Genomic DNA, 26,138 nt, shown 5'->3' on the forward strand with positions numbered 1-26,138 from the left:
TATCACATAAGAGCATTCCGATTTGTTCAGAGTCCTGGAGACTTCGGCCATCAAGCTGCCTCCTCCTACTGGGCATTCCATAGCTGAGTCGACGCTGGGCCAGCCAATCAGATGAAAGGACCCTTCTACCTGACGATTCCAGTGCTCGGATGGAGATTCACTAACACATCTAACTAAAGACAACATCAGAGAAACGTCATTTGGTCTAAAAGAAGGTATAACTGGGTGTCCTCTGCGTACGAGTGAAAATTAATGTTATGTTTTCCAATGGGAGATACCAGTGGAAGCCTGAACAGTGAAAACAGTTAAAGGTCCCAGTACTGAGCCCTTGCGGGACACCATATTTAGTTTGAGTATATTGACAGACTCGGTCAGCACATTTCTGTATATATTGGAATCAAATTGATAAACGAGAACTAAACCTGGTAAGGACAGTGCCAGTGAGCCCACTACGGCCTTTGTAGTAAAATAGAATGAATGGTCGATGGTGTCAAACGCTGCACTTAAGTCTAACAACATAATTAGAGTGGAGTTTCCTTCATCGGAGGATATCAGAATGTTGTGTTAGTGCCGTTTTTGTACAATGACCAGTGTGGAACCTAGACTGGAATAAAATTGTGATGCATAAGGTGTGACTAAAACTGATTGAGTACTTTTTCAAATATTTTAGAGACGGTAAATTTGAAATGGGTCTATAGTTCTTAAGAATATGTGGGCGTAGGTCTGACTTGCTTGTGGTTTGATGACTGACACTTTTAGTGCATCGGGTACTGCACCACACAATGATGAACTGTTGACAGTGAGGCTAAGAATGTGTGATGACAGAACAGCCATTGTGCTTTTTACATGTTGTCACTGGTGTAAGGAACAAGTAGTAGGTTTCATTTTAGAGCTTAAGACTTCCTGCTGTGTTTATAGGATTAAAATTTCTAAAGTGTTGAATGCAATGTGAGACAGGATCTGCCAAGCTAGTATGTGGTTTGCGCTGTGATGCTGAGATCTGGGATCTTACTTTTAATTTTGTTATTAAAGAAGTTCATAAAGTCTGCACTGCTGATCTATTGGCATTTTGCACTGTAGATCTGAATTCCCATTTGCTAATTTAGCTACGGATTGTTCTCTTTTATTTTAGAATAGTAGTCTGAGCAAGCTTTAAAGAGAACTTTTTGATATTTTTAACACTCTCTGTCCATGCAGTCTTTGTTGTTCTCCATCTGTGCTTCAGTTTTCGACACTCTCTAATTTAAGAGCTCGAGTGTTTTCATTGACCCAGGGAGAGTTTCTGTGTGCTTTGATCACTTTTGTCTTAAGGGGAGTCGCTGTGTCCAGAGAGGTCATGTTATAATCTGAGGTTAGCTGATCTAAATGGTTTTCCTCAATGACACTTGACTTACTCAAAGCATCTGTAATTCTGCCTCATCATTTATAATCTAGAACCAAATCAGACATAATTAAGTAGTGCTCAGAGATAACTTCATTTAATTTAATGATTTGTAAGTTCTAATTTAATATAACATGTGCTTATGATTATGAGTTGGACCTTTGACAATCTGACAGAATCCTACTGAATTTAACAAACATTTGTTGAAAGTGTCAGTTTCCACATCAGTGTGTACATTAAACTCCCCCATCAACACTACACGATTATAACTTCTTTCTCGCCAAATCAGACAGATGGTTTCCAAGACCCGGGTGGCCTGTAGACTGGCACTACAGTTGTGTTGGAATCGGCTTTAATATCTAAAATGAGTGCCTCAGAGGATGAGAAGTCGCCTACATTTTTAGAAATGATTTGCATTTTGTAACATGAGGAAAATCTGAGCAGCTGGAGTAAAAGCAGAGAGAATATCCAGACTCCACACAGACCACGACTGCGGGCAGAACCGGAAGGCAGGGTGCTGGGCACCTGAGGTAGTAGTGCTGCCCACTGCACCGTCATGCCTGCCACTACTACTAAGAGACACACACTGTCACCTGCCGTGGTGCCTCTCCGCCTTGGCCTCTGCATCGCTGGGCACAGTTCAGACTGTAATGTGGAAACCACACTAGAGGGGATGCCAGTCCTTCACATGGGCAGCTCGGGCAAACCCCCACATGCAGGAACATGCTTTGCTTCAGGTGGTGCAATATATGCAGGGTACATCACACACACACCCCCAGCATAGCAGCCGCTCCTCATTCAGGCAGTAAAGGGTTTATTTCAACAAAACGTTCACCCAGATCCTCGTGTTTGACACTTGCATTGCACGACACAAGTCAACGGAGACATTTTGGATTTTGTTTGCTGCTGTTCATGTTGGGTGTCCACGGATGCCCATTTTATCAGGCGGTTTGCAGTCTTCATTCTGCATGTAAACCGGAGAGTTTTTCTCAGCCTTCACTACAAACAACGGGGTTTTACTGACAGATTAGAAACGATTGTGTTTGGTGACACGAAATGCCACGATGGCTTTTTGCTCCTCTTGGTGTTTGTTGTCTGTGCTTACATTTAGGCCTAATGCGGACTTCCTTGCCAGCGTTGGGACGTTTCCTTTTATCCCACTAGAACTGCAGGCTTCCAGAGGTTTTGTTACATTCTCACCCAGCAGGGCGGGTGATCACAGTTTCCATCTCGGACAGGGGGCATCGTGCAGGGTTAGGCAAAACACTTGCAGATGTGTGTACGCTGGCACACACAATAAAGATGTCTTTTCACCTGCGTTAAAACTCCACTTTGCAGCCTTTCAGAAGACCGTTTTCATAAATGTGCAGCACTGTGCACATCAAGCCATTCGGGGGGCTTTGGAGGGCCATTGGGCCCAGCCCCAGGGTAACCGCCAGTGTGTGGTGGCACAAGTGGAGCAGAAGGGCCCGTCCGGGCTGTGATGATGAAACGTCCGTATTGATGATTGCAGGAACGACTTTGGCCCACTTTGGGATTTGTTTTTCAATTTTCAGAAAAAGTGACCAAGATCTGTGATGAAAGTGGCAAGTGGTTTTCTCATCCAGAAAGCAACCGGACGTGGACCAATTACACGAGGTGCACGGCGCACGCCAATCAGAAGGTTAAGGTGGGTGTCTGTCTCCTTCCCAGGCGCTGCCTGGCGGTGCGTCCGGAGAGCTTCGTGTCTTGAGGGGGTCTGAGCCCTGCTGACTCTCTCTTTGCAGACGGCACTCAACCTCTACTACCTTACCCTCATCGGTCACGGCCTATCGGTGGCCTCCCTGCTCATCTCGCTGGGGATTTTCTTCCACTTCAAGTAGGTGTTGTCTTGACTGGGGGGCACTGGGGGTGCCGTGTAGCTCTGAGATAGATGGCCTTCTCTTTTGCAGGAGTCTCAGCTGTCAGCGGATCACCCTGCACAAGAACCTCTTCTTCTCCTTCGTGCTGAACTCCATCATCACCATCATCTGGCTGTCTGCGGTGGCCAACAACCAGCACCTTGTGGCCGAGAATCCTGTAAGTTGGTGCAAGCGATCTGCGGGCTGGCGACTGTTTTTGAAAGCTGAGTTAACAAGTCCACGTCCTCATTCAATAGGTCAGCTGTAAAATGTCCCAGTTCATCCACCTCTACTTGATGGGCTGCAACTACTTCTGGATGCTCTGTGAGGGCATCTACCTGCACACCCTTATTGTTGTGGCCGTGTTTGCGGAGAAGCAGCATCTCATGTGGTACTACCTGCTGGGATGGGGTAAGTGGCATCAGAGGGGCGAGCAGGGCTCGTCTCGTGCTGCCAGCTGCAGGTCAGAGGTTGACACTTCTCCTTTTTCTTTCAGGATTCCCACTGATCCCTGCATCAATGCACGCCATCGCCCGGAGCCTCTATTACAATGACAAGTAAGTGGCCTTCTCACCCACGAGACTCCTCTTGACCAAGACGTGGCCTCGTTGCACCTCCGCTCTCTTAAAAGCAACAAGGCCATTGCTTGACCTCCCTCTTCTGGCCCAGACCTGCTGCCCCACCCCAGCATGGACCCCTCATCTCCTGCTTTACTCTCTTTATCTGACTGCACCACCGTCTGCTGCTCCCCACCCAGACCACGAAAGCCTCTCCTGCTTGCTTACTTTTGTCCCTCCTTGTCTTTCTGCCCCACAGCTGCTGGATCAGCTCAGACACACACCTGCTCTACATTATCCATGGACCCATCTGTGCTGCTCTGCTGGTGAGTGTGCAGTGGCCACGTGCCATTGTTCGTCTTTGGTCATCGGCTGTCCCATCTGAAGCCTGCGGCGTCCTACGGGCCTTTTTGTGCGTTGGCGGAGGCTGTTACTTGCCTTTGGACACCTGGAGCCCAGTTGTCTACAGCAGGGCGCGAGTGTCACGGCTGAGCTGTCCCTCACCCGCGTGTCCACACACGCACACACACACGTGTCTACACACACGGAGCTGAGTTTAGTCCGTCTTTCTCTGCCGATGTTTGCCTCTCCCGCTCTTAAAGTGGCAGGGCCTGATGCCCATGGTGTTAGTAAAACTGCCCATTCAGACCAGCTGTGAGCACTGAACACCAGGCATGCCATCATCAGGCCTGCTTCTGCCCAGCTGGCACATAGGGTGCATGCAGCAGTGCCAAGGGCTTTTCCTCGTTCCTGTGCTCCTCCTCACTTTATATCCTGTGCTTTTCACTCCTCGGTCACACTAGAGCGTGACGGACGAGGGAGGTGAAGCCTTCCAGGTGGCTTTACTAAATCTTCTGACTGGAGCAGGAAACATCAAAGGAGGGTGGGACACAAAAAGATGCCAGGGCTTTAAGGGCTGACCTCCGCTGGGTGTACAGGGAGGAGTAGGAACTGGAAACTGGGATGGGCAGAGTTCTCAAAGTTATCACCAGAGTGCTCACCACTCCTTGGGACCCCACTGGGCCCACATGTCTCCTTACTGGAGGCAGGGGATCAGAGTTGGGAAGCTGAGCCTTTACTGTCCCAGGAGAGAGCAGAAGTCCCTCGGAGTTCAATGAGGGGCCATGATGGAGGGCTAGCAGGAGGACCTGTCCAAGTGCAGATCAGACGAGGCCCGCATGGCCAATGGCATCCGTGAATATGATGAGGGGGGCCAACATTCATCTTAATTACAGCCAAATGGCCCAAAAGATTGGTGGGGGGCGAGAAGAAGGATTCCATTCCACCCACAAACACAGCAGTAGTTTGAGATGGCAGTGCCAGGCTCTCTCGGTGAATTTGTCAGAAGACTTTGTGGTGGGCGGGGAGTGGACTTGAACTGGTTAATTCTGTAATCGGAGAAAATTTCAGGGACCCTCAACAAGTTGAAAAGGTGGGCAGAGATCAAGTAAGGGGGTCAGGAGTTTGGGGGGCAGCATCCCGTATATTAAGGAGGGCCGTATTCTCGTGGTCGTTCACCTGCACCACCCAGCTGTGGCGAAACACTGTGTGTGTGGACACACGCGTGAATTCTACGCATAGCTGCTCCATAACGGACGAGGAAGAGTCAAACGTCGGGGGGGATGAAGGGTGGGGTTACCCTTCTAGCCAGGAGATGTTCAGCAGTTGGGCTCCAGCACTTCGTCGAGCTTTCATCAGATTAATGAAACGCACGTCCTGACTGATGCCACGCAGATTGGCACTGTGCTGCTTGTCTCTTTGACGTGACCGCCGTGTTCATCTCCTTGGACTTTTTTTTTTTTTTTTGAGACCCTCCACCCTCTTTCCAGACCCCCTGGCTGACCCTCTGCTCCGTCTCGTAGGTCAATCTCTTCTTCCTACTCAACATCATTCGTGTTCTCATCACCAAGCTGAAGGTCACCCACCAGGCCGAGTCCAGCCTGTACATGAAGGCGGTGCGGGCGACGCTCATCCTCGTACCCCTGCTGGGCATTCAGTTTGTCCTGGTGCCATGGAAGCCGGAGGGCCGGCTGGCAGAGGAGCTGTACGACTACATCATGCACATCCTCATGCATTACCAGGTGAATGCCAGCGTGCCCAGTTTACTTGTGCAAGGCGGCTGGGTGTTTGGGTGGGCGGCCGGCCAGCAGGTGGTCCTGACGGTGCTCTTTGTTGCCTTTCAGGGTTTGCTTGTGGCCACCATCTTCTGCTTCTTCAATGGAGAGGTAAGAGTGTCGCCCCCCGCAGGCCGATGGCTGCCGTGCAGCTCGAGGACCGCCGCTCACCTGCCTCTCTCCCTCGTGCCATTAGGTGCAGGCCGTTTTGAGGAGGCACTGGAACCAGTACCACATCCAGTTTGGGAACAGCTTCACCCAGACGGACATCCAGCGCTCCACCTCCTGCACGGCCTCGTCCATCACCGAGGTGCCAGGCTCCATCTACAACAGCGAGAGCAACATGGAGCACCTGAACGGCAAGGGCTGCCACGACATCGAGACGGTGGCCCTGAAGGGTGACGCTGCGCTGGCTTGAGGGGACAGCATTGCCGCCGCTGGACTGGCCCTGACCGACTGCAGACCCCGCCCCCAGGACATGAAGCCCCGCCCCTAAGTCCAGGCCGTCTGCTCCACTCTTAATACCTGAAGGGTGTGATGCACGCCCGACCGAGCAGGGGGTCCTGCCCAAGGCCTGTGTAGTGGAGATTGTCCAGGACCCCCGTGCCACCCACCTGGCATCATCAAAAAGCCAAACTGCTCTCCGTGGCCTTCTGCTGGTTTGCACATGCCCGCCTCTGATTTTTTTAGGGACGTGCCCGTTGTGTTTCTCGTACTTCTTTTGATCTTCCACAGCCTGCCCTACCATCCCAGTACACAGAAATGCCATCTGCCCGCCTGTATGCCTGCTTCCTTTACTTGAGGTCTGGGCACTCTGTGCCCATTTAGGGCCACCATGTTCTCTGAGAGTTGTCACGAAGTGCATAGTGAGGTGGCCACACCAGGGACACCAGTGCCTCTTCCCACAGTGTGCCATGTTTATTGATGTGGCACGTTTAAAGTTGCCCAAAGCGCTTGCGGCCAGGATAAGCGAGAAAGTATAAAGCAAAAAGTACAAATAAATAAAATGAAATGCCAGCTGTGTCCCGTGTGAGCTGAAAACAAGACGTGCCAGTGGGCAGTCAAAGGGCACAGTGTCAGGTGGGGCAAATGGGGGCAGAGGTGCCAGTCAGACATCTGTGGACAAAATGATTGAGTGGTACGTGCCAGCCTGCTGTGACTTGAGCTCCTGAGCCGCGGCATTGATAGGCTCGTCAAGTCTGAGGTTGGAGACGAAGGCAATGCCAGTGTGTGGGATGGGTGGGCTGGCACCACCAATGAGGCCAAAAAGAGAAAGCTGGGGCTTGAACTGGTGTAGCTGGGCAAAATAGGGGGGGTGCCATCCACTATGGGAGTGCAGGGCCCACACCGTGCCATGATTAGTGCCAGTCAGACAGTAAAGGCACTACATAACATTCAGATGGATGGACAGGGAGGTGTGAAAGGCGCTATATGACACGTTTACAGGGTCCTTACTGTCACCTGTACTGATGGCTGTGCCGTCTAATGGACAGGTAAATAGCCTGGGAAGGCGCTATATGACATGGGTTTGGGGTGCTCACTGTGCTCTGCCAACTGCAGTGAAACTCTTACCTGGCACGTGGTAATCAACATGGCACTGTGAAGTGGATGTGGAAGGCGCTATATGATGGGTTTCTGTGCCACATTAGTGACAGACGGGTGATGTGTAAGGTGCTATATAATAGGGTCCAGTGGGCAGAGTCCACCTGTGGCAGTTCACCGGGCACTACGTCATACGTGAGAGGTGGCTTTGAAAGGCGCTATACAGAACCCTTCCCGTCACCTGTGAAGGTCCATTGAAGTTCCTAACCTGCAAGTGCCAATGTGTGCCACAAGACCACTAAACGTGTCTTCTGGAGTGGTAGCCCCCACTGCCCGCTCATCTTCTTATTTCATATGATGGTTAGCTGGTAGAAGTGACTTGCCAAATTATTAGAAAAGTATGGTGCCCGTATGGGGGGCATCATCTGCATGGCACTCATATGGGACATTACAGTAAAACAAGGAAGAGCAAAGAGGGGCTGTGGGTAACTGGGGGCTCTGCAGGAAGACGATGGTCCGTAATCCACACGAGGGCAGTGCCAGGAATGCCGGTTCATCACTCAAAGCAGTCAGCAATGGTGGCACTCTGAACATATGGCACATGTGCCAGCTTGAAGGGTACCAGCAGGCCATTAGAAGGTGCCAGGCAGGCAGACCAGGGAGCATGGAGGGGTCTGCAAGTCATCAAGAGTAACAAATGGCCGTTTACAGAATGAGGGGTGAGATCGGGCATTTTATGTTCCATCAGGGTGGCACAGACAGAACCCACCTGTGAAGAATGCTAAAACATGCAGCCTTTTTAAAGGGGGGCAAGAAGATGGCATCACGTGAGGGTCATGGATGGCCAGAAGACAGCAGTGGTCCAGCCAGTGGGTGTGCTGTGAGGAGTGCCCGCTGCTGGCAGTGACGTCTCAGGGGTGTCTGCTTTGTCCCATCTTGATGGCCTCTGGTCCACCACATCAGATGGCTTTGCAGAGCTTCTGGTAACAAAGACGTCAGTGGAGCGGCTTCTCTCGGCGATGTCTTCCATGGTGGTGCCAAAGGATGAAAGGTCAGCCATGAGCACAGTGGGCCTTCAGCTGGCTGTGGGCACCCATGAGGTTCAGTGGCCGTTGCCAGGTATGTGGGCAGCAGGTCGGGTCAGTTAGCTGCCAGAGACACCTGAAGGACACTGGCAGGCTGCAGGGCACTCAGGAGTGGACCAGTGGTCTCCATCTCCGCTTCCTGGACTTGCCCACTTCCATTAAAGCCACCCCAGCTACTTTGGATTCAAGGCACAAATCAAGATGGCACTCCAGGGCAGGGCACACAGGCACATGAACAGCAGCCTGACCTCTGGGGGACATTCAGTGTCGAGGTGGCCCTCTGAGCGTTGAGATGCCAGTTTTACCCAGTGGCCCACCAAGCTTTAGGCACTTTCATTGACTGGCAGACCCTCCATCTTTGTGGTGCCAGCGGGCGACTCGACACAGGAAGTGACCTTGGGTTCCACTCTCAGGCTGTGCCCCCTCACCGATGGTTTGTTATTTTAGACCTGAGTGCCCAGAAGGCTTCCTCGTAAAAGAATTCCTGGTCTGTTGTGGCACAAGAATCAAGTGCCAAGCTGACATGACCCAGTAGGATGGTCACATGGTATGTCAGAAAGGGCGCTATATAAGAGGAGGCACTGCCTAGTTTTTTATGGTGTCCCCTCAAGGTCATTTATGCCACACTCAACCTGGGGGAGCCCACCATGAGGACTGAGCAGCACAAAGTGGCCAGTGACACTCAGAACCCCCCAGAAGGGTCCCATCAGGTCGGTGGCAGTCGATCATCGGTCACATGTGCACAGAACTAGATGGGGCCTTGAACCTGCGGCTCGGGGGGCGCCAACTGCTGCACCACCAAGTCACAGAAATGTGGAAAGCAAAGGAGATGAACATGAAGTGTGCGCCTACAAAGGTATCGTGTTAGCGATATGAATATTCATAAGCCGTCTGTGCGGGGGAGGAGCTCTAACGCGTTTACGGGACGTACATGCATGGCGACTTGATGACGTCAGAAGGCCTCCCTCTCTAAGCTGCGTCCTGCGCTTCTGCCACTAGGGGGCAGCTGAGAGTCAGCGCTCGTGTCCCGCGAGAACAGGCGGGCCGTTGCCAGGGTAACGCGGAGGACGCTCATCTCCGCCGGCAGACCGGAGCCGACGGCCCGATGTCGCGGATCAGCACGTGGAGACGAAGCCCGAGCGACGCCGCCAGCTGGCACCAGGACGAGGCGCTGCGTGCCACCATCTTCCTGCTGCGGGAGCTCGGGCCCACGCGCTTCGTGCTGCGGGAGGAGGGAGAGAGCCGGAGCGTGACGGTAAAGCGCCGGGGTTTAGTGGGAGAGTGGCAGGGAGGCGGAGACCCCCGTCGGGTCCGACATTCACGAACACTTCCAATCCGGTGTCATTAATGCCGTCTTTGCTTTTATTCGTCTGAATATTCGCGAAGCGCTTTATAAATACAGGAGATGATTAAAATGGGAGGACGGGGGTCCAACTCAATCAAGTGACTGGCGATCCTGATCGGATTATGGGGGTCTCCTCGGTCATGTCAGTCAGTCATCACGCTATATCCTAACACTGGGTCACGAGGATCTGCTGGAGCCAATCCCAGCCAACACAGGGCGCAAGGCAGGAACAAACCCCGGGCAGGGTGCCAGCCCACCGCAGGGCACCCACACACACACGAGGAGGACACGCGAACTCCACGCAGGGAGGACCCGGGAAGCGAACCCAGACGGGTCTCCTTACTGCGAGGCAGCAGCGCTACCCACTGCGCCACCGTGCCGCCCGCCTCGGACATGTGGACCCCTAAAATCCGCTCGTTTGCCCCCCTTTATTCTTGGGATGTTTGCCGCCAGCGGAGCCCGTTGTGGGGCCTTAAAAGTCTGGAAAGCCCCCGCAAATGTGCAGCTCGATGAGCCCCCCGCGCCAGCGCACGTTTGACTGACTGATTGATTTTATGTGCCACCCTGAGCGCCGATCGCCGTTACGTGGACCCAAACTACCCGTCCGGGTTTGAGTCGGGGGGCTGCGGGATGCCAGGCTCATCCCTGGAGATGCCCCCCTCATTCATTCGCGGACCCCTTTCTTTGGCAGGTGAGCCTTGGGGACCCCCACACCTGCAGCTGCTCCGTCTTCCAGCGAGAGAGGGACCTCTGCAAACACGTCTGCTGGTATGTGTGCCCACCGATGTGCCCCCCACCACAGGTGCCCCCCCAACACTGACGCGCCTCTCTTCTGTTTGCAGGGTTCTGCTCAAGAAGTTTCAGCTTCCCCGAGGGCACGACTGTGAGTGGCTTGTCACTTTGTGTCCCTCTGCCCACCAAATGGCGCTGCCACCCAACTGACGTGACTTCCTCTTCCCCATGACAGACGCCTTCCAGCTGGGCCTCGTGGAGCGGGAGATCAGCCAGTTGCTGCTGGGGGCTCACCGAGCGAGGACCCCAAGGGTGACACCCGAGAGTTCTGAACAAAAGCCCGGAGGGGACGGCCTGCTGCAGAAGAAGAAGATCGACCCCGAGGACGTGTGCCCCGTGTGCCAGGAGGTCCTCCTACAGAAGCGGCTGCCCGTCTCGTACTGCAGGTCAGGCTTATATGGCTGAGTTTTGGGTCGTCCTTTAATTATATAGCGCCTTGCCTCACAACACCCCGCTGGGGTCCTTCCTCGTTTATATGGCATGGACCCTGCTAACAGAGGAAGGCAGGCTGGCATTGAACTTGCCTGGCACCACTGCTGAGGCTCTGCCATCTTTGGTCTTGGGCATCTCTTTGCAGGTACGGCTGTGGGAACAGCGTCCACATCACGTGCATGAAGGTGTGGGCCGAGCACCAGGCCACAGCGGACCGCGATGCCATGGTGAAGTGCCCGCTGTGCCGTGAAGACTTCGCCCCCTTGAAGCTTCTGCTGGAGGAAGTTCGGAATTCAAGCAAACTGATGAGCCGAGCGGAGAAAGAGAGACAGGACCGCCACCTGGGAATCGTATGCCAAGGCTGCCAGGGGTGCCCTGTGGTTGGCAAGTGCTTCAGGTGGGTGGCCTTGACTCGTTCTTCTGCCCACCTGCTTGTTCTTTCTTTTGTCGTAGTCTTCATAGGAAAAGGCACTGTTTAAAATGCCCTGGTGAGGCAGTGCCCGCTGCCTCAATTGAATGGCATCACTCACCTATCTCTCTGTCTGCCAAGCAGGTGTACAGCCTGCAGCGGGTACTATCTGTGTGAGCCCTGCTTCCAGAAGCGCTGCCACCCTCCACACAGCTTTACCTACCGGCTGGTAAGAACCTCTGCTGTCTTGGCTGGTGCCCTCACTCATGCCATGCCCTATGCCACCCCCCACTCAGGCCTTCTCTGCTCTCTTTGCCCCCAGAAGAGAAACCAGCAGTGGACATTTGTGGACGCTGACCCTGAGTGCCATGGTCTGACCACCAGCCCACCTGAGAGGTAAGTTCAGTGGGTAAAGGCGGGCACTGCCTCTGGCGTGCGGCTCACCCTGTGCCCTCATCTGTCTCCACAGTGTGGTGACGCCAGAGCAGGTGGTGCAGGCCTTGCCCCAGATGAAGGTGGCAGCAAGCAGCAAACTCCTGGAGCCCGGGTGGCAGTGCCGATTGTGCCTGAATGCCTTCTGCGTGGGCCAGCGTGTCCGGCGGCTGCCGTGCAACCACAAGGTGTGTGTGTGGGCCAGTGGGTACCAGGAGGGTGGGGCACCTCTATGGCATGGTGTGCCATGGCCATCTGCCTTTGCTTTTTTTTGTTTTCCAGTTTCACACGAGTTGCATCGACCAGTGGCTGACCAGCACATCCAGCTCATGCCCCTTGGACGGTCAGGAGGTCTGCACACTCCCGACGTGGGCACAGCCAAACAATAGAGAGAAGGGCCGGGTACAGCAGGACTTGTTTGTGCCAGGCCGAGGACTACTGCTGGGCAGCCCGGCAGGCGGTCAGCGGGCCTCAAAGCGGTTGGTAAAGCCCAGGGAGATGGCAGGGCAGGGCCATGCAGGACAGGAGGGACTGTGCCAGGGGCTCCGAGGCGTGGCGCTTTGTGTCGAAGTGCTGCCCCCGGGCAGGAGACACAGCAGGGAGTGCAGGCAGTGAGGTGATCAGTGACGGGCGGGCACCTTAGCTCAGCCCACCCTGTTGACCCCGGACAGATACAGTAGGCAGTACCCACTAGGCGTGCCTTCCTCTTTATTAGTAGCATGGGCCTCATGCCAGCTCTGCCATCAGGTGTGACTCGTGGCTCAGCAGTGCCCGGTAGAGGTCCCGGGCCGCCTGACAGTTGTTGGCATAGCGCACCATCTCCCTGACTTTGTTCTCGGCCGTGCGCTGGGCTCTGATGTCTGAGATGGCCTCTGAGCTGAAACTGGCAGCGCCCAACTCATCTATGATGGCCTCCACATTCTTCACCCTTTGTGCCAGCTGGGGAAGGCGCAGCCGCAGGAACTCAAGCTCATCCAGGGCACCTGCGACACAAAAAAAAAGCAGAGCTGAGTTGGCCAGACACCTGACGGTCACCCGCACCGTGCCCACCATGCCACCCTCACCTTCTTCGGAGGAGACCACCTGGGGTCGAGGGCCTGGCCAGTCACCAATCATGATGGGCATGTCGATGGTGCCACCCACTGCTGTCAGCATTGGTGCCACCGCATTGCTTCCTCTGAATGCCTGCACTGTGAAGCGGGAGCCCTGCTGTGCATCCTGGGACATCTGAGGAGGACCTGAGGGACAGATGGGGGACAAGGTGACAAGGGGCAGGGTGGGCCACCAACATCAAATAAAAAGCATAACATAGAGCCTGGGGGTCTCGTCTCTGCTTGATGTCTACGTCCAGCCATCCTGATGCCCCACAAGATCACATGCGTCAACCACAGGTGGTCATTAGCAGGAGTGAGGGGGCACTGCCCTGTGGTGACCTCACCTGCCTGACTGGCCTCCCCACCCAAACAACAAGCTGACCTTGAGGGGTCAGCCTGGCTGAAGACTCGAGTTGTGGTTGGTGGGACCACCCTACCTTGGTCATTCCCTTTTCACGGAGAGCTCAGCAGAGGGCAATGCCACCCAAAGTCATGCCAGCCCTCCATGTGCCCAATAGCAAATGAGTCTGGCACTAAAAGTAAGCTGGGCAGTAATGACTGGCTGAGTGCCAATGGACCAACATGGCGCCCCCCAGGGGGGTAAACGCTGTCTTTGAGAAGTGGTGGTGGGCCGCGGTGAGACGTCACGTCAGGTGTTCTATGAACATGGAGCCCAGTGGCATTCTGGACCACCACAGCAGTAGATGGGTGGGCGAGCAAAGCCATGTGGGCCAATCCAGAATATGGGCACATTGTACAGGTGGCCAGGGGCGCATTTGAAGGGTGGGCTGCATTACAGATGGCCACCACTGACCCATTCCCATGTGTCCATGTCAGCTGTGTCCCCGTCGACACGGCCCCCCATGTCACACACACAGTCGTGCTCACAATTAGAATGACTGTGGTGGTCCGCTCTCCACCGGGGCAGCTGGACCTGCCAGACACATTATGATGACCAAGCCCCTCCAGATGGCCACCCGCCTGCCACCAGTGTTCACCCTCAGCCAGCTCCGAGCCGTCACTTCAGGATGCCCCCCTGCCCTCAATGTCACCGCTCGCATGTGCACCGGCGACCCTTCAACACCCAAAGTCAGGTTGGCAGCCGTTTGAGACGTCCAGGTGGGGGCAGCGGAGGACCCCTTATTTGAGTGTCACTTTAATGACGGCCACCGCTCTCCATTGTGCCCTCGGAGGCTCTCGTTTGTCGTGGGTTCAAAACGCTTCTTTAAGGGGTCGTGTGATTCGGATTTTTAGGGGGCTCCACACTGAGGGGGTGTCGTTGGCAGACATTCGTATGGCGGTAAACCGGGCAGTGGGAAGAGACCACTGGGAAAGTCTGAAGCCCAACCGGCCACTAGGGGGCACAGCTGTCCAGATGAAGATGGCGGCCCTCGGGAGGAGGTGGTGTCGCCCGTCCGTTATATAGCGCCTTTGGCAGCGCTGCGTCATGTACGGGACGGTCACCAGAGGGCGCAGCTGTCACTCTGCGGATGTCACGTGGTCCGACTCCCATTTCTGGCCCCTGCGAGTTGGCCGACTGACGGCGCTTGTGCGGTGCGTTCTGCGTGTGGCGAGTCCTCCGCTCCGTCCTGCGGTGACAAACACGAGACACCCACAGACGCGCCTCTGCTCGGTTTGCGATTTCATTGGCTGTCAGGTCACTCAGAGCCCACCAGAATGACAATCGGTGGCAGTCACAAAGTCGGAAGCCCAAGTCGGTCACCGAAGGCGAGTCCGGTGGGCCAAAGTGAGGAGCAGCAGCTCTGAGTGTGGCGTGGAACCAAGGCGTCTGGCGGTCGTGTTCGGGGCAGTCGATGCCTCTTGTGCCAGTGCCCTGTCACCTGGACGAGAATGCTAACTGTGCCAGTCACAACGGCGCCCACCTCCCCGCAGTACACGGACAGTGTGAGAGAAAACAACGCCTGGCATGAGGCGCTCCTCGCCCGTCAGGCGTCGCTACTGAAGAACGGATGGACCTTATGGGGCAGTCTGCCAAGGCGCTATAATCTACCAGGTGCCCCTAACATCAAGCCAGATCACAGGGAGAGGTGGGACCTGCCACGGGCTCAAAGACGGGGCAGAAAGAACTGTGGCAGCAGGTGGCACTGATTCTCTGCCATGTTACCTCTCAGATTATGGAATCAGAGCTCATGCAGCAGAGGGCACAGAAGAGAATGCCATCTTCAGCAGCTCTGCCCACTGTAAGTACCACAGGTGCCTAAACCATTGGGCACTTCAGCTCATTAAACAAAACGTGATCTGTGCCAGCATCCGCACTGCCAGTTTCTGTTTATCGATTTTTCTCACTGGACTCTTAACCTGGCTAAAAGGCTGGGCATGGGACAGTCCATGCCCGCTGGACACCTCAAGGCAGCTGTATGACTGTCCCCATTGCCACTCATGTCCTACAAAGTCACCCCTGGACCCCTCGCCCACCTCCTTCTCAATGATATGAAAAGCCAGCGGTCAAGACAGGAGAGCTACCTGGATATCTGGGGACATCACGGGTGACAAATGGCTGACCCTCGATTATCACACAAGACGGAGCTCAGGGCCAGAAGACGGACCTTGGGTGTCACATGTGCTGTTAAACATTAACCCTGGGGTGCCATGTCACATGTGGGCCAACTCAATGCTGGCACATAGATGCCAATCTGCCCATCTCTTAACATGTCACCATCAGGCCGTGGATTCCCCAGCTGACAATTTGGGGACATCTTTGATCTCCATTGCCGTATGCCACTCGAGGATGGCCAACAGATGGTGCCAACATACTCTTAAAATTTGGTGTTTGTGCCCGTCCCATTACAATGATGGCAACTGCCCATTAAGCGATGGCTCACTTTGTGAATGGCACTGCCAGCCCACTTTGAGTGTAACGGCTCTGCATCCCTTTGGCAGATCGTTTCAGGCCTCGTGATATGGCAGCGCCACTTAGTTGTCATCCTAGACTTGAGTGATGCCACCGAGAGCAAATCCTAATCACAATGGTGGCTGGTTAGGCAGCAAAAGTGCAAGGCTGGCACACATGTGAAGAGCAATTTGACCCCAAGTCACCATGCCAGACATAAAGCCCCTTAGCCGACAGGCTGCCACCAGCAGATCCAGCACTCTGGCTTCTAACTAGAGTACAGACTGGCATCATCCCCCTGGCACACTTCTCACCCATCAGACAGAGAACTCACCTGAGCAGCGAGTCCCCTGGCTTGCTGTCGCGTCCCACTTTGTCACCCGCTGGATGGTCACCGGTATGTTGACCGCTGCTGCCATGCTGATGACAGGTGCCACCACATTGCTTCCCTCATCTGCCAGGGCACAGTGCTGAACGCCACTCGGGGGTGCTGGGGGCTTCATGCAGCTGCCACTGGTCACCTGTGCGTCCCGAAGCAGTGCCCGCAGAGTCGGGTTGTCTCCCTGGATGGTCATCAACGTCTGCAGGAACTCGCGGCACTTGTCGTCACCCTTGAGGATCATCACGTCCAGGATGGCGGCCACCTTGCCATCTGAAGCTGTCTGGGAGATGCGTCTGTACTCGCTGCCCGAGATGTCGTCAGCCACACTGGCGAGGAGGAGCTCCACGTCGGCACACAGACACTGGCACAGCTCATCCTTGTAGGCGCGCAGCACGTCAGCTCTGTGGCCACAAAACAAGCAGTAAGAAAGCAGCAGGAGCCCACGTCCCGTGCCAGGCGCCGGGCAGAACATCTGTACCACCGCATGACGGGCCACCAATGGGATCTAAAAGTCTCGACGTCACCCGATTCTGGCTATGCTGCTCGACAGCCCGTCTCTGTCACTTGTACTCTTCTGAACTTCTGAGGTGACACGGCTGTGGGCACGGGGGGGCAGCCGGTGACTTTTAAATTCATCTTCAGTATAGAAAGAGCACCACTGGCACACAGCATGCCATGAAGAGTGGGCACAGCACAGGCACATGCAAACTGGGCCTACACAAAAGCAGCTAAAAACTCCACTGGGACACCACTGCCATGCCAGCCCTGCTGCCAATGCCAGGTAATGATGCACCTCGGGTCTCTGGCCTGCCAGCCGGCCCACCTAGGGGGTCCAGAACAGTGGAGACTGGAGGGTCAGGGCAGCACATCAATGCATGGACAAAAGGGGGCACAATGCCCAGGGGCTCAGCACGCAAGGGGACGTGACGATGCCTACTGGCTGACCCCCCTTGTCTATCAGTGTGGGCTGCCAGTGTGACATGGCGGTCCTCTCAAAGGGGACACAGACACGCAGGCTGTGTCTGGATGGACAAACAGCTGCTCTTGTAAGGTCATCAGGGTGGGCCGCTCAGGCTGGCACAGCTCATGCCGCACCCGCACCAAACATTCGTGTGACGTTTCATTTTAATTAACTTCCAGCTTTAAAAGGAAGACGAGATAAAGACCACCGATGTCCACCCCGCCTGCTCCCACCGCCTTCATGTGCTTAACGGGCACACCCTGGGCAAAAGTGGAAGAGGAAGTGGTGGCACCTCAAGATGGCCGAGCTGATTGAGTCATCACCCTGCAGACGAGTGCCACCCTGCGACGCCCCCTCACCCCCCCCCCACGGCGTGACTGTTAAGACCCTGCGTTCTCACCCCATGTCTCCTGCCGGCCCCTCTGGTGTGGCACAGCTCTCCATCGAGGGCGCGTCTGCCGTTTCACTTCCACAACTCCCAGGAGGAAGTGAGCAGAAGACACAAGGAAGTTGGCCAACTGTCAGCGCCAGTCACAGGAACGTCACAAAAGGGGACCCCTGCCCACGTCCCTCAGATCTCATCGCTGTGAGACCCTAAATCTGTCCAGCAGCTGACCCCAAGCCCAGATGTGATCAGTGAGTGACCCCCTAAATCTCTAAGACGTCTGCCCAGGCCCACCATGCCATGATGTTCGCTCCTCATACCCTCACTCTCTGCCCCCCCCCACTATTGTCATTTACTCTTCATCTTCTACTTGGAGATGCTGGGCCACCCCCCCCCCTCATACAGGTGGTGGTCTCCTCATGGATGCAGTCTCTGCCCCTGAGATGTAAGCCCACCTGCTCTCGTGGGCGCTGCTCGGCCAGTGGGTGATTGACCAGGCACACAGGTGTTAAACCACTAGGGGGCAAGAACATGGCATTTATTGGGAAAGGCGCCCCCTACAGTTGCAGTATCTCCCACATGAGGTTGGCCTCCACGACACAAAGCGCCCGGAAGACCTCTGTGGCCAGCAAGTCACTGGTGACGAAGTCCAGCAGCCTCCTCATTTGACTCTGTGGGGTCTTCTCACAGAGCACCTCCTCCAGCGCCTCCGGGTGCAGCGTCACGTGCAGCCGGTCTGCCAGCTGTGCCACCTGCTTCACGCCCTGGATAAGCACCTCCCGCTGCGTGCGCAAGAAGTGCTTCTTATCTGTGCCCATAAAGACAAGTCGGTCAGTTGAGACCCCGTGTCTGAGTTGCAACACCCGATCCCACCGACAACGGGCTCCCTCACCCACCTGACACCATGGCATCGGCCTGGCGGGCCTTGGCTTCGTGGTCTGGAGGTGCGGCCCACGGAGAACAGCCCAGGGCAGCCGGTGCCCCAGTGATGCCGAGCTGCCCAAACCAGGCCTGCAGCTGGGGGTACGTGTCCTGCAGCCCCCGGAGGAGGGCGATGAACTGCTGGCAGTGGGCATCTCCTTTGGAGAGGAGGGTGTCCAGGAGGTCAATGACCCTGCGCTCGGGGTCCTGGATGCTCCGCAGTCGCCTGTACTCGCGGTCCGTGACGAGCGCCTGGCACTGGACATGCTGCAGGACGAGCTGGGGGTCTCCGCTCAGCCACTCGATGAGGTCCACTTTGTGCTTCCGTAGGGTCTGCATTCCGGCCAGCAGGGGTCACTAGAAAACAACAGACAGACAGCTGGATATGGGGGGCGTAGTGCGCACGGAGCTAGAAAGACCCTTTAGGTGGGCCGTCTCCTGTCGGCGAGCCCAGAACTGTAACTGGGCCTCTGCCCTGCCCTGCCCTGCCATTTGTGCCCCCATCCTTAAAAGGCCAATCATAAGGTTTATCCGTCTGCTTGTGTGACACTTCATGTGACAATGAGCCCTCAGGGTGGGCCCACAAAGACCAGCCACATGCTACACTTGTGACCTGTCAGGGGGGCACTTTGTGATTCTGCTGCCACCAGAACATGCCAACTCACCCTGCCTTTTGGCAGAGGGCTATCTGAGCAATGATGCCCAGTGGCCTGTGTCTCTGGTGGCATAATACTGGCACAAGCTGGGCACACACATTGTGTGTTTCCTTACGCCCGAGTAACACTACACGACTTTTCCGTCGATTTTCGGCCTTCATTTCTATAATCTTAGTGAGTTGTGTCCAATCATGGCATGGTGACGTCTCCAATTAGGTCTTAGGGCAGCTCCTCGTGACAGCCAATCAGAGCTCAGCTGTAAGTATACGGAGTACAAAAGGAAAGAAGGACCACCAAGCAGAAGAGAGGCTGTGTGTCTGTGGTCTCGGGTTTGTCACACCACACTGAATGGGAAAGGGACAAGGACACGCCAGGCTGAACCGCCATACCTGGAAAACAGCCATCCAGCCACCACTCGGCACGTTAATGGACTGTCATAATGGGGTGAGCTGGCAAGATCTTCAACGATCCTCCAGCCTCTGCCAGTCTGGTCGTGTAGTCTGCCATCCTCTGGGCAATAAGGTCCCTACCTGCACTACTAAGAGTCACCCACTCTCGGACTCGGAGTTGTGTACCGGACCACCAGCCATAAGAGTCACCGAATATCAAGCACATTACTGACAGCCCACCTCAGGCCCATAAACTGCTGCCAACAGCCTTGCATGTGACAATGAGGGCTCTGAGCAACGGGCACACTGGGCGACGACAGCGGGCTCCTTTTCAAGTGCAGGCCAAACTCTGACTCTTCAGCTGTAACTCTGTGCGTGAATGACACTGCTAAACAAACAAGCGAGCTGGCACAGCAGGGGCATCAGTGACATCGAGCTAGACAGTGAGGGGTAGTGTCAGGACAATGAGGGTGGCAGCACTCAACAAGACACGGAGTGCAACGGCGAGCAGAACATCAAGAGAACATCGGCGGTGACATCGGAGTGACATCAGGCATCAGCATGCACATCGAGTGTGACATTGGCGGTGACCTCAGGAGTCAGCGTGCACACCGAGTGTGACATCAGCGGTGACCTCGGGCGTCGGTATCACAATGACTTGTGCTGTTCAGCTGTGCCCCCCGGTGGATTTCTGTGTTTCTCTTTTCTGCGCTCGTCCTTCTGCTCCTGTGTGTTGTGAGTTCCCGTGGCCTCTCATTTTGTTTTTCGGTAAGCAGGTTTGCCACTTTGTGCCAGGGCTTTCTGCAGCTGCCCTCCTCATGTGTTATTTTTGTGTGCAAAGCCACAATGCCCGCCTCTCGAGTTTCTTGCCGATCTCAGGTAAGCCTGAAGGCCTTCTTTTAAGGCTCTTGGGGTCCTGACATCACAACCCTGCTCTTGCCACAGCCACGTGAGGTACGGGACAAGAGAACTCAAAGCCAAGTGCCACCTCGTTTTGTGTCGGACCTTTGCCTTCTTGTGCTCCGTGCCGCCTGCGTGTCTTTCCATCTTTGTGGGCACTTCAGCCCCGATCAGCTGCCTCATGCCAGGACCACTTGACCATTTTGGTTCTCGTAGGCGCGTACGTACGTATGTGTTTTGTGAAAGTCTGCCTGTTTTCCGTCTTGTGCAGGTCTGTGTCCCGACTTTGACTCACTTGGCCACCGATGTCAAGAAGGCAGCTGTCTCTGTGGGCACAGCCAGTTGGTACTCACCTGATGAGTGCTCCAGGCTAAAGTAATGCCCTCTGGTACCAGCATCAGACCTAACAAGAAAGCAAAGAGCTTTTTAAGTGCACACTAACTGGAGATGGCACAGTCATGGCACCTGGAATAATGCCACTGAACTAGGCACTTATTATCACAGTTAGAAACACAAAGTTAGGGTGGAGAACACGAGGTGACAAAAGACAAACACCCAAAACACTGCCATCTGTCTGCCACCGTGCCATGCCCACTCTCCTGTCCCCTCTCTGTCATTCACTGTCCCATTCCTCACAATGACGATGACACCTTACATCATCCCCTGGGACTCAGACCACTCACCATAAGGGGCAACATGCTGCCCCCTACTGGCCATGCAGGCACCCTGCTCGGATTCCAACAGCCCTCTGTATGAGTGGATGTTCAGGCATTTCTAGCCTGGCAGGGCTAGCAGGCCTCTTGCCAGCTTCTTCTCAGGATGCCAGCGTCTCTCGCTCTCTGGTGCCCCCGCAGTATTAAGCGGATTTCCGTATCCATGTATAAATAAACTTGGGGACTTTCCAAAACAGATTTTTGACAAAGTCTACGCACGAGAGGTGACCGCTGCGCCTGACATGTTGTGCAGTCAGAGAAATACGAAAACGAGTGTGGGCTGGGAAAGCAGCAGACGAGTGCATGGGATGGAGGCGAGACCACCCGCCTGGGACATCGACAGAGGCCACAGTGGCATCAGACAGATGGCAAACACACCACCATGCCAGAGCTATCTTGAAGGTCAATGGATGGCAGAGCACCTCAAAGGGGGGCTTGGTTAAGAGATGGGACAAAACAAAAGTGCCGTCTGACATGCCAGGGTCCACATTCAGTGTGAAGATTTGTTTGTGGTGAACTGCCAATGGTCAGTCGCAACAACAGCAGAAGTCCCTGGGCGGCCACACAGGGACCACTTCTGGACACTCTGATCCCTCCTTTACTGCACAACATGCCCACCAAGCTCACCACGGGGCACATCTGCCAAGTGCAATGCTTTGTCATGCGGGTCCACAGCAATACACCAGAAAACTGGCACCGTGGACAGGTGGCGTTTAGTGGCACCTTAGGACTGAGAGAGAGCTCAACTGACGTCCCCAGGAAGCGCTCTGGTGACAGTCCTCAGAAGTGGTCTCTGCGCAGTTGTGGCCCGGAGTTCAGCTATTAGCTCACGCTGTAAGGAGACCACTTCTCAGGCAGCCAGTGGGGGGTTCGTGGGTGACCGACCACCAGCTGTTCAGATCTTCAAACTGTGTGGTGGGAGTCCACAGCAATGCCAGGGGTGTCTGAAGTGAAGCACACGGGGATAGGGCCGGCGTAACCCAATCAAATCAAACAGCACAACTTCTCAGAAGTCGTCTTCAAGTGAGGGGACATCTTACGTCACAAAGGCCAACGGCGATTCAGCGCATTGAGGTGCAGCGCTCATCTTTGTCATACAAGTCTGATGGTGGACACTTTTTGTGCATTAGGGCCGTGCCACCCAGCAATGACCTACTGGTGGTCACAATACCAAAGGTGGCTGTTGCCAGAAGAGCAGCTCGGCTCATGATTGTGAGGAACGTGTGCCAGGATCAACGTAAGAAATTAAAGTGTCCCGTTAAAATGACTGAGGCGGCGAGCACTCAGAGCGCAGGACTGCATGCGCATGCCAAAAAATCTGAATTGACTTGCATTTAATAGACACACACGTGGGCATCGTAAGTGCGCTCTCTGTGGCTCGCCATGTTCTTCGGGCACCACCTTTGTAAATGTGAACTGAACTGAAGCTGACAGACCAAAGTGGAAAGTCCGTTCATCATCAAACCTACTGGGGGGGTGCAGCCTGTCTCAGCTTCATCAGGCGCAAAGCTCAAAACAACAGGGCACCAGATAAGCACGGGGCACCCACATCCACGCTGGGCAGAGTCTGAGTCATCAATGGGCAGAGCATGCAGCCCCCGGGCACCAAACCACACGAGACAGAGGAGCTACGACAGAGCAGGCCTTCAACAAACAAGCAGAGGGCAACGCCGGACAGCAGTGGAAGTGGCGGCTTCAGGTTCTCAGGCTGGACACACGACAACTAAACGTGTAAGGTCTGAAGATAACCCATCACAATGTCCGGTGGCATACCACGGCCACCCGACCGAGTCAATTCAGTGTGGCACACTACACGGAGGGTAGTGGGGCTCAGAGACGTCCCATTTGACTTACATCAGGTCTGCACCAAAACTCAGTGCCCAATCAGCTTTGGCACCTCAAGGCCTCCTCTTTGCTTTGGACTTGCCTGTTGGCACGATGCACGTGCCGCTGCTTCCTCGGCTTTAAGCTCTTGGGGTCTGCTGTCTTAGTTTTACGTTGTATTTACGTCTTTCGTCTTCAGAAGGGTACTCATTCTGTGAAAGCTGTCGGTAAACCTGTTGAAAGGGGAGCAGAAAATGACGCCACATCGTCAACCAGTCTGGTGTGCAAATTAGCAATAAAGAAAATTCTCTAATGAGATCCTACTGGCACACGACTATGCAAATATGATGCTAGCCTGGCAAAACACAGTAGCAACAGCGACAGTAATATCTCTCAATATCTCTCTATTATCAAAGTAAATCCTGGGCCACGAGACTTCATCAAGCCCCGCCCACAGTCCTCTCACTGCTCATTGGTGCGAATCCTTTTGACAGACACACACACTTCCTGTGCTCTTCACTCTTAGAAATGTTTGCGTTTTCCTCACTTTGTGTTCCCAATAAAAGAAGACGCATCATGTCCAAATCTTACTGAAGGATTGTTCCGGAGAGACACAGTACCAAAGGAGTCCAGTCTTCGTTGGTTTGACTTTGTGTTGCTCGTGGAGTCCCGAATGAGGCACATGACCTGCACTGTCACTACAGCCATGTGGCGCGCTCCCCTGAGGGTGATCCGGCTCATTAGATCCTCATTGTTGGGGACCCGAGTGGCTGGACCAGGCCAAGGGGTCACCCACATAACACTTGGCTGCGGCAGATAGAGGGTCATTTCTGGAGGGTGGCACTGGTCTGCCTGGGGGGTTGCAAACTGGGATCCCGAGTTGTTTCGTTGTGTAGTGGGTGCTGCAATGTGCTGTACCAGTGCAGGCTCACCAACTTGACTTGACTTGTTGAAGAATTTCATCCCAAAGGGTTATCAACAGAAAAAAATGAATACCCGGGCAATCCTAGCAGCGAGAAACGAGGAAGTCAAACGAATTTACACGAAAAATGTCGATTGGTTACACGTCAGATTGGTGAAATGCGTATCAATAGACTCTGCTGAAAGACATGGTGGTGATGGTGAGGAAGATGACAACATCAACTTACAATATCATGGAGAATATCGACAACCGTTAACACCGTCAGGTCTCCCACCGGCCCAATCACTGCAGACAGAAGGACGTATCCAGGAAAGGTAATGAAGTCCATCTCACATGAGACACCAAAGGAGATCTTGATACGCCATTCGTATTCAAACGTTGACAGTTTCCCCGTTAGAAGAACTTTTGCAAAGACAATTAACAAATCACAGGGACAAACATCCGAAAAACTCGGTTTATTTATTAGAAAGAAAGAAACGAAATTCACTCACGGCAGTTACACGATGAAAGTCCAAACACGAAATGAAAATTCAGTGCCATATTGACAGAAATTTAATTCAAAAAATTGTTTTAACTGAAGTTTTACAGTAAAAGTGTACGTTTAAAAAGTATTTGCGTGTTAATGTCAAAGTCATATAACACAACGTGAAACAGAATTTTGTTTCAATTTATTACGTTTTACTATTTTTTACTGTTTAATTACTCGCCGTAATGTAAAACAGTTCGCTCTATTAATTAAGCACATGTCACAGTTCCCATTAAAAGAACAATCTGTTTAAACTGGACATCCGCGTCCCCATACGCGACAGAGCCGCAAACAGGCTAGCGGGTAGTCCCTGCCCGGGGGTTGGCCAGCGAAGCGGGGTGGGGGTGCAAAGCCCCCTAGTTAATAACACTAAGAATTTGCTTCTTGACAAAGCACTAAAATGAATGCCCCCTCTCTACACTCGCTCTTCATTCGTGTAGTTTTCCGTTGGGTCGGGGGTCTCCGCACTACCGCAGGCTTAACGTTTAAATGTACAGCAAGCGCCCCCCTCACTCGCCCGCCTTTCAGATGCTGAAATCAAGTTGGGGCTTTGAGTCTGGCGACCGCCTCACATGCGTGCAGTTCGTTCAGCGACAATCGGAGGCAGCGGCTGGCCGCATTCATGCCGCACGCACCTGTCCTTTAACTTGTCGCGCGTTCTTTTTTGTAACGTTAACTCTTGAAGCCCCTTTTACAAATACTGTGGCTAAACAAACAAACACAAATAACAACCGCAGTACACTTCGTCCATGTGACAAACTGAGCGTGAACTTGAACGCGCTGCTCCCAACGCTAAATGATGCGCCTCATCTACCTCTGGGTCGCGAGGTGCCAGTGCCTATGCTGGCATTGTCGGTCTGAACGTGACGTCACTCACTTACTCACCCAGTTCTGACCGCCAGTTCAGTGCACCGTTAAGCAAAGCACCGCCTGTCTCGGCAATTCGTCTTCTTTAACTCCGCACGAAGCGTTCAGGCGGCCCGCCGTCCCTCCACTCGCGCATCGCTTCCGCGTTCGCCTGCAGCCAGTGGAGAGACGCGCGCGCGCCGCTTTTTCTTCGAGGGCGCAGGATTATTGCGTCACGCCTCAGGCGCGATGGGGCTGCGGGGCTGCGATGAGCTGCTGTGTTAATTAATAGCTGCTGTCCGCTGTGTACGATCAGCTAGCTGATGATGTGCCGTTTTTCTTTAAAATTATAAAGAAGTCTGTTTGCGTATGAATTACTTCTGAATGTTGATAAAGCTGAGCGACTTTCTCTTAAAGAACTCACATCGATGTGATGGATAATATAAGGAAGTGATTCATTTCAAAGACTTTAAAGACGGAGGTTAGTTAAACGTACACCTCTTTTAAATACAACTAACAATACGCTTAAGAAGGCGCTTGTCAAAGGCTGGGGACATTTGTATTTGTTTCGCTTTCACTCAGAGAGCCTTCGTATTTTCATATTAACATGTTAATTAACTAATGTGAATTTGGCCGGCCAAACCAAATTAAAAATCATCAAACATCATCAACAATCCCGAGTCCAGTCTCATACTCGGCCAATTGACGGGATTGTGATGATGTTAGAAAAGGCCTTTTGGTTAAAATGAAGAGCGTGTTATGATGTTTTCTATGGCGCATCACAGTGACGTCATGTGCA

The 26,138-nt window shown here is 53.9% G+C and overlaps 4 protein-coding genes across 6 annotated transcripts in view; 2 read left to right on the forward strand and 2 right to left on the reverse strand.

Moving 5' to 3' along the window:
* Positions 1-6,949, forward strand: part of calcrla (calcitonin receptor-like a) — a 28,740-nt gene extending 21,791 nt beyond the window's left edge. For all 3 annotated transcript variants that reach the window (XM_051930248.1, XM_028806054.2, XM_028806055.2), the window contains exons 5-13: positions 2,938-3,050; positions 3,148-3,239; positions 3,313-3,439; positions 3,519-3,672; positions 3,758-3,818; positions 4,078-4,144; positions 5,681-5,899; positions 6,002-6,043; positions 6,129-6,949. In XM_051930248.1, coding sequence (XP_051786208.1) covers positions 2,938-3,050; positions 3,148-3,239; positions 3,313-3,439; positions 3,519-3,672; positions 3,758-3,818; positions 4,078-4,144; positions 5,681-5,899; positions 6,002-6,043; positions 6,129-6,350 — 1,097 coding nt within the window. In that variant the 3' untranslated portion in view covers positions 6,351-6,949. The remainder of the gene's footprint in view (positions 1-2,937; positions 3,051-3,147; positions 3,240-3,312; positions 3,440-3,518; positions 3,673-3,757; positions 3,819-4,077; positions 4,145-5,680; positions 5,900-6,001; positions 6,044-6,128) is intronic.
* Positions 6,950-9,525: 2,576 nt separating this feature from the next.
* Positions 9,526-13,282, forward strand: zswim2 (zinc finger, SWIM-type containing 2). The gene is made up of 9 exons (XM_028806056.2): positions 9,526-9,814; positions 10,596-10,672; positions 10,747-10,787; positions 10,872-11,082; positions 11,274-11,525; positions 11,682-11,766; positions 11,860-11,933; positions 12,007-12,157; positions 12,252-13,282. Exons 1-9 carry the CDS (start codon positions 9,665-9,667, stop codon positions 12,582-12,584), a joined length of 1,374 nt encoding a protein of 457 aa, XP_028661889.2. The 5' UTR covers positions 9,526-9,664; the 3' UTR covers positions 12,585-13,282.
* LOC114655227 (uncharacterized) lies at positions 12,661-17,743 on the reverse strand. The gene is made up of 4 exons (XM_028806059.2): positions 17,658-17,743; positions 16,249-16,697; positions 13,034-13,207; positions 12,661-12,952 (listed from the first exon to the last, which is right to left on the reverse strand). The coding sequence occupies exons 1-4, from the start codon at positions 17,699-17,701 to the stop codon at positions 12,696-12,698; spliced, it is 924 nt and encodes a 307-aa protein (XP_028661892.1). The 5' UTR covers positions 17,702-17,743; the 3' UTR covers positions 12,661-12,695.
* A 395-nt stretch (positions 17,744-18,138) lies between these two features.
* si:dkey-10c21.1 (uncharacterized) lies at positions 18,139-25,537 on the reverse strand. Its single transcript, XM_051930257.1, has 3 exons — positions 25,379-25,537; positions 18,539-18,920; positions 18,139-18,450 (listed from the first exon to the last, which is right to left on the reverse strand). The coding sequence occupies exons 2-3, from the start codon at positions 18,900-18,902 to the stop codon at positions 18,200-18,202; spliced, it is 615 nt and encodes a 204-aa protein (XP_051786217.1). The 5' UTR covers positions 18,903-18,920; positions 25,379-25,537; the 3' UTR covers positions 18,139-18,199.
* Positions 25,538-26,138: the final 601 nt, after the last annotated feature.

The sequence above is a fragment of the Erpetoichthys calabaricus genome, chromosome 8 (assembly GCF_900747795.2).
Source record: "Erpetoichthys calabaricus chromosome 8, fErpCal1.3, whole genome shotgun sequence".
Classification (NCBI taxonomy): domain Eukaryota; kingdom Metazoa; phylum Chordata; class Cladistia; order Polypteriformes; family Polypteridae; genus Erpetoichthys; species Erpetoichthys calabaricus.